We start from the raw sequence: 11,400 nt of genomic DNA, 5'->3' as shown, positions 1-11,400 counted from the left end.
CAGGTGGGGCTGTAGGGTTGGGTAGGGTAGGGTAGGGTAGGGTAGGGTAGGGTAGGGTAGGCTAGGGTAGGGTTGGGTAGGGTAGGGTTGGGTAGGGTAGGGTTGGGTAGGGTTGGGTAGGGTAGGATGGGGTAGGGTTTGGTTAGGTTAAGTTTAGTTTAGTTTACTACGTTTGGTTACAATGTATAAATCCCTTTTTTTATTTACTGCAATTTACATTAATTTATTTATTCTTATCACATAAATTTAGGTCAGAAAATAAAATAAAATAAATTGTTTGGCTTTGAGGCAGACTGGTCCACACTGTATTGATCGCCAGGAAATGAATGTGTAATTTCCTGTCATAAAATGCATGAATTAACCGGAGCTACAACCAATTATCCGTAACCCACTGTATACTGTTACCATCACATGTAGTAGAACTGTAGTGTGTGTGTGTGTGTGTGTGTGTTTTATGCAAGTGAATCATCATAACACCCATCACCACCACCACCACCACAACAACAACCACCACCACCACCACAACCACCACCACCACCACAACCACAACCACCACCACCACCACAACAACAACAACAACAACAACAACCACACTACCACCACCACTACCACCACCACCACCACCACAACAACAACAACCACCACCACCACCACCACCACGACCTCACCACCACCACCACAACAACAACAACAACAACAACAACAACAACAACAACTACCACAACCACATCCACCACCACCACCACCACCACCACCACCACCACAACAACAACAACAACAACAACAACACCAACAACCACCAATTACCACTACCACTCACTACCTCACCACCACCACCACCACAAACAACAACCACAACAAATAAATAACTACCATCACAACCACATCCACCACCACAACCACTACTACCACCACCACAACCACAACAACTGGAAGGCATCGTCGCCATGAACGTGTGTCTCAACATAGCCAAAGTAATTGTCGACTCTGGGCTCGTCTGTCTTGTTGATAGGCGAGGAGGAGGGGAGGAGGGGGGGAAGAAGGGAGAGGAGGGGGGGGGAGAAGGGAGAGGGAGGAGGGGGTAGGGAGGGAGAGGAGGAGGGGGAGAGGGGTAGAGGAGGAGGGGTGAGGTAGGGAGAGAGGGAGGTAGTGACTGAGAGGAGTGAGGGGGGAAAGAGGGGTGAGGGAGAGAGGGAGGGAGGGAAAGAGGGGTGAGGGAGAGAGGGAGGGAGGGAAGAGGGGTGAGGGAGGGAGAGGAAGACGCCACAACGCTCCTCTATTTCACATTCTTATACTCCTTTATGTCTCACTATGAATGGTTTACACTGGACCATTAGAATAATTACAGGAGAATCCATGTTACTGTTCCGTGTTGATGATCCGTGTTACTGGTCCGTGTTACTGCTCCGTGTCCGATGTTTTGTGTTAGTGGTCCGATGTTCCGTGTTACTGTTCCGTGTTATTGGTTCATGTTCCGTGTTTCTGTTCCATGATGACGGGATGGAACGGAACTGGACGGTAGGTGTGGTCTTAGGTCAGGAATTGCTTGATTGTATATTAGTCGTCGCCAATCTCTCTCTCTCTCTCTCTCTCTCTCTCTCTCTCTCTCTCTCTCTCTCTCTCTCTCTCTCTCTCACATCACAGTAAACATACAGTCATCACCTTTCTTATACATAGCAATGAGTATGTATTTTTTCCTCTCATTTAACATACGTGTATACAACATTCATACATTATATAGTATGCATAGTCTCATACATACAGGTATACGAGCCCTGTATGCATTATAAATTCCCCAATATTTTACGCCGTACCAAATGTATAATAATAATAATAATAATAATAATAATAATAATAATAATAATAATAATAATAATAATAATAATAATAATAATAATAATAATAATAATAATAATAATAATAATAATAATAATAATACGAAAATAAAAAGAGGCGTAAAAATGAATAAAAAAATCGACACTGACTATTGATTGGGTGAGAGAAATCGAAGGAGGGAGAGAGAGGGAGAAGGAGGTAGGGAGGGAGGAAGGTAGGGAGGGAGGAAGGTAGGGAGGGAGGAAGGTAGGGAGGGAGGAAGGTAGGGAGGGAGGGAGGTAAAGGGAGGGATGGATAATGACTTAATCTAGACTGTGGTACAACTGTCGCGTCCTCACTATCATGGAGGGCCGCTGGGAGGAAGGAAGGAAGGAAGGAAGGAAGGAAGGAAGGAAGGAAGGAAGGAAGGAAGGAAGGGAGGAAGGAAGGAAGGAAGGAAGGAAGGAAGGAAGAAGTAAGAGGAAAGGAGAGGCAAAGAAGTGAGAGAGAGAGGGACAGAGGAACGTAGAGAGGAGGAAAGTTAGAGAAATTAGGGGGAGAGGGAATAAGTAAGACGAAAGGAGGAAGGAAGGAATGGAGTAAATAAGAAGAAGGGAGGGAGAGAGGAAATAAGAGGAAGAGAGGGAGGGAGAGAAGGAGAGAGAGAGAGAGAGAGAGAGAGAAGGGGAGAGCAGACAGTTACCATCAGTTCATAACAAGACCAACAGACCAAAGACCCATGACCTAACAGGGTGGTCAAGGATGTGCTGTATGCTGACGAGGGTGTGGCAGGAGCGAGGTACTCCGCCGTCAGTATCATCACCTCGTTAAGCTTATTACTATCCTAACCTGACCTAACCTAACCAAAGTCAACTCAAATCAACCCAACTCAACCGTATTTAAGTGGTAGAAAAGAATGTTGCAGCGGTAGTAGAGTGTTGTATATAGGTACACACACACACACACACACACACACATGTATACATTAAAGGGCGTGAGGTCCCTGGGGGGTGATAGTTGATAATAGTACAGTAGTCAACTTTATATTCACATAATGCTCGACACCCTCTGATGTATTCTCCTCCTCCTCCTCCTCCTCCTCCTCCTCCTCCCTATGTCTCCATCTACCAGTGTCATCTCCTTTATTAAGTACACACACACACACACACACACACACACACACACACACACACACACACATTAAAGCAGAGGATAACATAATGGCAGTCAAAATAAAAATAAAACGGCAATAAAAATTAAAAACACGATTTAAATCAAACTACCAGGTTCAGTACGGCTTTTAATCTGTTTTTAATTAAATCTTCGAAAATAAAAGTTTTAATTAATACTTTGATACTAAAATTAAACAGATTTCAGTTTATACTTTGAAACTATAAACTTTTTTCATCCGTTGTTCAGGGTAACGTCTAGACATTCACGAAAGACAAAGTTTGTAAACACGAAGAAGAAGACGAGGAAAATTTGACCTCAGTTTTGACTTAAGGTTCTTCAAGAGCACGTTCATAGTTGTGTGTATACTACTGCCAACACACACACACACACACACACACACACACACACACACACACCAACCTCCCCCACGGCTCGTCAACAGCCCCTCAGGGAGCTGTACGCCCAGCCATTGGTAAATCGCCCAACTTGCATGCTAACTCAGCACCTCCTGGATGACAAAAATAAGTTTTGTACGAAGTCAGGTGAAGAGAATTTCCCCCGATCTTAAGATGTCACATAGGCGAGTGTCTCCAGTCTTGAAGGACGAAAAAGGAGAAGAAAAAATCAATTCTTTTAATATCTTTTGGTGTTTTATCCCTATACGTAAAAAAATAAAGGAAGATTTAGCACAAGATAACGAGACTTTGAGACGGACAGAAGAGGCTTGGGTGATGGAGGGGATAGAGAATAAGATTTTTTTTTTTCGGTGGGGCTCAGAAAAACGAGCAACGATACGAGTAAGGCACTTGGGACCCGCTCGTTCCCTTGGCCAAACTTAACTCGGCCATTTGTCGGGCGTTACGAGCATTTACTGGATGTGGGTAGTTAGCCCGGGTTGTTATGGCCGAGTGGAGAGCAGCGGTGGTGGTGGTGGTGGTGGTGTCTGACGAGTATTTATGGTGGAGATGTGGTGAGGAGTGAGGGAGGGCCTGGCTCTCTCCCTGTCTCCCTTCTCTTGCTGTCCTCCCTGTCTACCTACCTCTGTCTACCTCTATACCTGCTTTCCTACTCCTTCCTGTCTACTTTCTCTTGCTGTCCTCCCTGTCTACCTACCTCTGTCTACCTCTATACCTGCTTTCCTACTCCTTCCTGTCTACTTTCTCTTGCTTACCTTTCTGTTTACCTCTGCTTGCTGTCCTCTGTCTACCTGTACCTACACACATTATTACTACGACAACATTATTCATAACTACTACTACTACTACGACTACTATTACTACTACTACTACTACTACTACTACTACTACTACTACTACTACTTTTTTTTAAAGTGGCCTCCAGTCTCTAATAGCCACACCTTCGCCACCATTTATTTACCTTAATATTAAATATCCCACATTACTACTACTACTACTACTACTACACACGTCACCTGGATCATGAAATAAGAGAGAGAAAACAGAAAACACAAAAACAGAAACGATGGTAATAATAATAATGATGACGATGATGATGATGACGACGATGACGATAATGATGACAGGCCGAATGCAGTATACCTCCCTCACTCTCTTAACTGACCTTTCATCGCTATTCCGTCCATGTCCAGGTAAGCACCATCTAAAAAGAGACAGAGAACAAGGTATGAGTGAATGAGTGTCGCTTCATATACCTGCAGTGGTGGTCAACCTGTATATCGGCTCACCTGGTTCCTAATGAGCTCAGTCTACGAGGTATAGTGTGTGTGTGTGTGTGGGGGGTGTGTGTGTGTGGGGTGTGTGTGTGTGTGTGTGGGGAGGGTGTGGGCAGAAATACGTACATCCCGCGGTCACTAATTGCCTCAGGTGTGTAAATTAGTATAAAGGTGTACACGAGAGGTAGGGATAAACACAAGGAAGATGACCAATAAACAAAGGAATAATATAAATAACGAATATTAGTCAACGAGGAAGAGAGACGATGGGGAGGGGAGAGGTTAGGTGTGAGGGGTGAGGTGGGGGTGGGAGAGGTGGGGTGTGTGTGTGGGAGGGGTGTGAGAGGTGGGTGTGGGGGGGGTGGGAGGGGTGTAGGGTGTGTGAGAGGTGGGGTGTGTGAGAGGTAGGGGTGTGTGGAGAGGTGGGAGTGGGGGGAGAGGTAGGTGTGTGGAGGGGTGAGGTGAGGGTGGAGAGGTGGGGTGGTGGAGGGGGGTGAGAGGTGGGTGGGGGGTGTGAGGTGGGGTGAGGAGGGGTGGAGTGTGAGAGGTGGGGTGTGAGAGGTAGGTGTGTGAGAGGTGGAGGTGTGAGAGGTAGGTGTGGAGAGTACGAACGGCAGCATCGAAATCTAAGGCTAAATCTCATCTGAACGGGAGAGACGAAATGATCCCATGGGCGGAGAGAATGATCCCCAGGCCACCCAACCCACTTTGCCCACCTTCCTGCGACTTGTGACGGGAATCGATAGGAACACGAATCTAGGTCCTAACCTAACCTAACCTAACCTATTCTAAACTAACTTAACCTCCCCCATCCCGCCACAGGTACCGTTAAAATAGGTTAGGTTAGTGTTAGGTTAGTGTTAGTTCAGGATGTGTTCGATTAACATTAGATTAGGTTAGATTAACATTAAGGTAGTTAACATCATCCGGCCAGGGACCTCTTATTAGCCTCAGTAAGTTCAATTCTCTCCTCATCCTCCTTCCTTCCTATCTCTCCCTCATTTTTCTCTCCCTCCCATCCCCTCTTCCTCCCTATCACCTCTCTCCGTCCTCAACCAATCCCTCCTTCTTTTCCACATCCCACCCTTCCTCCTCCACCCCCCTCCTCCTCCCCCTCCTCCCCCCTACCTCCTCCCCCCTACCTCCCCAACACCCCCTCTCCCCACCAGATGAAATAAGCTAAGGGTGTGAAATCTTAAAGTGATCCAAGAAACACCCACAAGATACCGTCGAGGTCTTGCCCTAGTCCCCCGCCCCCCAGCACCGAGGACCGCCAGTAGGAGTGGGTTAGTTGGCTCACCGCAGTACATGGAAAAGCTGCTCAACCAGAATCCGTAGAGCGATGGTGTGGTGGTCACTTTTATTTCCTGTGTGTGTGTGTGTGTGTGTGTGTGTGTGTGTGTGTGTGTGTGTGTGTGTAGAACAGACAGACTCACACACGTACAAAAAGAAAATGTTATATTACAAAGGTTTTCCACTTGAGGGAGAAAAGTCAGCAACTGTCATGTGTTAAACCAAACCACAAGGTATAGTGTGTTGAGAGAGAGAGAGAGAGAGAGAGAGAGAGAGAGAGAGAGAGAGAAGAGAGTTCTACAATCATAAACCTTAAAAACGTCTCATCAAGAATGTTAAAGAGATCCACATCATTCCACTGTTGCGTCACAAGAATGTACTTTATGCCCTCTCTCTAGGTTTCTGCCTTCAAATATTCCGTGTTATTTGCTATTCGTAAAAGCGGATTATTATTATTATTATTATTATTATTATTATTATTATTATTATTATTATATATTATTATTATTATTATTATTGTTATTATTATTATTATTATTATTATTATTATTATTATTATTATTATTTATTATTATTATTATTTCCTATTCTTGTTGTCTTCCCCATATCGATGATGTATTTGAGGGAGGGGGGGGAGATTGCACCTCTGACCCCATAAAAACTAAAGCCCCCTCTGTCCCTCACGTCATGAAAAATAAATAATAATAAATAAATAAAATAAAATAAATAAATAAATAAATGTTATCTTATCGTATTTGACCCACTGAACAAGTCTGGCCGGTTTAATTGACTCGTAAATAGACGAGTAATTATTTATCGTCCACAACACTAAAACACAGCATAACACAACACAACGTAACATAACACAGCATAACCCAATACAACACACGACGCAACACAACACAGAACATTCAGTGCATAATTAAACACTCAACTTATCACACAACGCAACACACAACACATATACAACACCTAATAATTAACACACATACAACACACATACAATACAACACTTAAACAATCAATACATAGAACACAAAATCGAATTACCGCTTAACGTATATATTAACTGCCGCTAATCTAAAACTTAACTTAATTACCGCAAACCTGACCTAGCTATCGTTAACCTAATCATAAATACCTTATAAAACTAACCTCATCTAACCTAACCTAACATAATATTACATCGGCGTTGCAGGTGTCGGGGTGCAGGTGTCGGGGTGCAGGTGCGCGATCTTCATATCTGTAAAATGTGTTTGAATCGCGGAGGACTACACACAACACAAACCTAACCTAACCTAACCTAACGCTAACCTAACCTAACCTAACCTAACCAAACCTAACCTAACGCTAACCTAACCTAACCTAACCTAACGCTAACCTAACCAAACCTAACCTAACGCTAACCTAATCTAACCAAACTCAAACCAAATCTACGTATCAACAAAAGATTTCAGAGGCAGATAACACTACCATGTCCTGTACGATGGTTGACTGAGACACGCGGACCATTGAGAAAGATAATTCACAAGAGAGAGATTACGGGAAGTATTATAGCGGGTTTATATAGAAGGACCGTCAAAATCCCTTCAAAGTATAACTAAGGATGAAAGGTCTAGTTATTGAAGCGTCTTAAGTCCAGGAGTGTGATATAATGAGATTTACCTGTGAAATTACCTGTTGATTTGTCTTTAATTTATCTCACCTGGTTAATTAGTTGTATGAGTGTTAGATATATTGAGATTTACCTGTGAAATTACCTGTTGATTTACCTTTATCTCACCTGATTAATTAACCTCTCGTGTATGGTGTTCCCTCTGAGTGAATAACATTGGTGGAGTGATGTAGAGTGTGTATTAAAAGTATAGCGTCCCCGTAGTAAAAGGGCTATTCATTCTAACGCTAAATTAACCTAACCTAACCTAACCTGACCTATAACCAATAATTAACCTAACCAAATTACCTTTATTTCATCTGAAGACTAACCACCCTGATGCTAACTTAACCTAACCAATACCCAACCAGTTAACCCCCCCCTCCCCCTCCCGTCCCTTCCCCAGGTATCGTTAGGGTGATTAATCTTCAGGTGAAATAAGTTGGGGGTAAATCTTCACGTGATACTCAAATTGTTATGATTTAATATATAATAGGAACAATACTCAGCCTTGTACTTCATTTCTTCTGTCCTCACATGAACGGGGATAACCTCAGTGTCTTTGAACATATTGTGGTAAACTGTGCTATTATTACGTGTGTGTGTGCGCGTGTGTGCGTGTGTGTGTGTGTGTGTGTGTGTGTGTGTGTGTGTGTGTGTGTGTGTGTGTGTGTGAAAACTGTAGCTGTATTATAATTTGTTCCCGCGATAAGTGATATAATGGCGGTGAGCTGTTGTCTGCTGTGTGGCGAATGACTGAATGAAAAGATCAAATTTTTCTCCCTAACCTAACCTAACCAAGCCTAACCTAGCCTAACCTAACCTAATGTAAAAATTCATCAACTTTATCATCTTAAGAAGCATGAACAAAGGTCGTGAAGAATGTGTCTAAAATTTGGAAGTGGGTTCTGAAACTTTTGGTCCAGACAGCGGTTGACTTTCAGGTTGTTATCTAGAGTCGGGCGTATTAGGGTATCGGAGGTTATCAGCTCCTCTGGGGTGGGATCAGTAGGGTGGCCGACGACGCTGCTTTTGTTGAAACAGCCACAATAAACATTCTCTTGTGTATTATGATCATAACCCTCAAGTTCTTCAATAGACCCGCGTGTTGACTGGTCGTGTTGTGTAGGTCGTTAACTCTTTTATTATATACACTGAGTATTATGGTCTGGCGGGCGGCTGTGGTTCAGGTTCTGGACACAAGTCAGAAGGTTTCCCCATGATTAACTAAAAGACCAAAACGGCATCGTCCTTTTATTTCTTTCATGGCGCGTGTCACCCCAGCGGCCTCCCTCCCCCTCCTCAATGGGATCGGCTTCTAATCCTCCCCCGTTAACTCCCTCACGGGACGGCCTTACTCTCTCAGCGGACCTCACTCTGCCTCCTGCTGGGTGCACACATAAGGGAGGGCCGCAACTTACCTGAGTTCGGCTGCGCCTGGTATGACGGCTTCTTCATCCATTCAAACGGTGAGCGAACCTGCTGTGGGCGTGGTGGTGGGCCGTGGGTGTTGGGCGAGGACCCAGCCTCCCCCGCGCCCTCGCCTAATGTTAAGACATTATCGTGTGGTGACTGGGCTCCGCCGCCCCCTGGGACGCCCCCGTCGCTGCTGAACTCAGGAGGACCCGCTATAGGAGCCAACTTTTGATAGTGTGCGAAGTTTGGGGAGCCTGGCCCTGTTTGTGTTGTGGTGCCGGGGGCACACGGCGACGGGGTGTGGGGCGGTTGTTGGACTCCCCCAGGGGCTGATGATGAGAGTACTGAGGGCTGCGGCAAGGGTGAGGCGCCCCCATGACCCCCATTATGATGCAGAGGTCCAACCCAATCCTCGTAGCCGGTGGGTGATCGCTGCTGGCAGTGGGCGGCGGCAGCAGAATGGTGAGACGCCGGCATGTACATAGCGGCCGGGTTGTGCCACGCACCTCCCTGCAGACCGTCGCCGAACTGTCCCGCCATAAAAGGCTGCAAGTTGCAGTTGAGATCTGGTGGAGCATACTGGTGGTGCGGGTGGTGGTGATGGTGGTGATGCGCCGCTTGTTGTGGGTAGTAGCCGAAGTAGCCAGCGTGGCTCTGTTGTGCTACCACCGAGTGCGGCGGCGGCCTGTTGGCGGCGGGGAACATGGTGATGTCTGAGGCCCCGACCATCAGCACCATGGTACTCTAGCAAGGCCAGCCGCCCATCACCGGCCGCGCCCACACCGTCTGTTCTAAACAATCACTCCACTTGGTGTACACGACCACACCGCGAGCACTGCTTGCACACCACAGTCTGGCCACGACACTGCCGGACACTGCGGCACGATGGCTGCGCTCTTCACTTCAAGTTTCACAATATACTGTATACACTATAGACTGAACTGCTTATTCGTGGATTTTCATGGCCAAAATATTTACACTGTTCCAAAAACTGATGTATTTTCATAAGTCAAAGAGAGCCGAGCGGGGCCCTGTAGTGTGTTAAGGCGTGACGCGTCGGACAGAATTGTCAGGGTGACGGACGTGCTACGCGGTCTCCATCACCATCAGGTAATGGCCGCTACCCGCGCTGCCCGGGTCCCCTTACTAGCCCCGCCTTCGTCCCGCCTCCTCTGCACTTCCAGCTCCTCCCATAACCTTCCCCTGACAAATAGCGCGGCTCCTGCTCACAAGGCCTCCACCAATAAGATAACGTCTGGGCGTCATCACTACAACTTGGGATAACGCGGTAGGTCGCCTTGCAAGAAATCCTTATGTTAAATCTTGTAACAAAGGGGTTTCGATAATGGTGTCCCAAATGTCTGAATTTTACGGGAAATAATATTCCAACGAGGAAAATATTTTGGTCTCGGGGAGAGAGAAAAAGATAAGCCGAGGGAGTCAACAGCACGTGTGTCACTTAGTCCGTCACGCAGTGTTCCTTTTTTTAGCTCCAACTTACTGAAAGGCTTCTGGCGTCGGTCCTCACCAAGGGCTCTTAGACAAAGTAACAAGGGGTGCGTGGGTAGACAGGGCGTGGGTAGAAGGGGCGGAGGTAGAGGGGGTGTGGAGGTAGAGGGTGCGTGGATAGAAGGTATGAGGATAGAGGGTGCGTGCATCACCTATTCAGCTAACACCATCACACGTGTCTATTAGTCTCATATCAACTCACCACCACCACCACTATCACCACCAACACCACCACCACCACCACCACCACCACCACCACCACCACCACCACTATCCCCACCAACACCACCACTACTATCACCACCATCACCACCACCATCACCACCACCATCACCATCACCACCCAAGAGGAAATACCAGCGAGCCACAGAAACCAACACCGACCTGAATCTCTGCAGGTCCAGATATATTTCACAAACACTTTCCTTTCCTCCTTATCAATGGTATTTCCCCACCAAGTAAGTATAGATTAACTGACGTGAATTTTATCAAGTAATTCTATTTCTGAATTGGACTTAGGAAACTGATCAAGGTTTTAGTTATCTTGGATTTCTCTCAAATTTCAGGGGGGTTTTTTAGTTATTTTTTTATTAATTATAAAAAAAAAAACGTAAATATTTCTGATTAATTGATGTCCAAATCTGATTGTGATTAGTTCTTAAATTAATTACTGATTAGGTGATTCGGGGTTATTAGGACGTAATGATTGGATGATTAGTGTGAGTGGGTGAATGGGTAGGTGGATGAGTAGATGGATGCGTATATCCAACTCAACGACAGGTAACAGCTCAGGTGGATCTATTCAGGTTCATAGACATTATTAAGGTGAAAGCAAATTCTCATCTTT

General features: G+C 45.6%; 1 protein-coding gene across 1 annotated transcript in view; it reads right to left on the bottom strand.

Moving 5' to 3' along the window:
• LOC121862173 (homeobox protein CHOX-CAD-like) overlaps positions 1-10,140 on the bottom strand; it is a 29,125-nt gene extending 18,985 nt beyond the window's left edge. The window contains exons 1-2 of the mRNA XM_042360249.1: positions 9,050-10,140; positions 4,570-4,608 (exon numbers count right to left, since the gene is read on the bottom strand). Of these exons, the coding sequence (XP_042216183.1) occupies positions 4,570-4,608; positions 9,050-9,782 (772 nt within the window). The 5' untranslated portion in view covers positions 9,783-10,140. The remainder of the gene's footprint in view (positions 1-4,569; positions 4,609-9,049) is intronic.
• Positions 10,141-11,400: the final 1,260 nt, after the last annotated feature.

Source organism: Homarus americanus, unplaced genomic scaffold (assembly GCF_018991925.1).
Source record: "Homarus americanus isolate GMGI-L3 unplaced genomic scaffold, GMGI_Hamer_2.0 scaffold25013, whole genome shotgun sequence".
In the NCBI taxonomy this organism is placed as follows: domain Eukaryota; kingdom Metazoa; phylum Arthropoda; class Malacostraca; order Decapoda; family Nephropidae; genus Homarus; species Homarus americanus.
The sequence above is the reverse complement of the archived record's forward strand: the minus strand, read 5'-3'. Positions and strand labels throughout refer to the sequence as shown.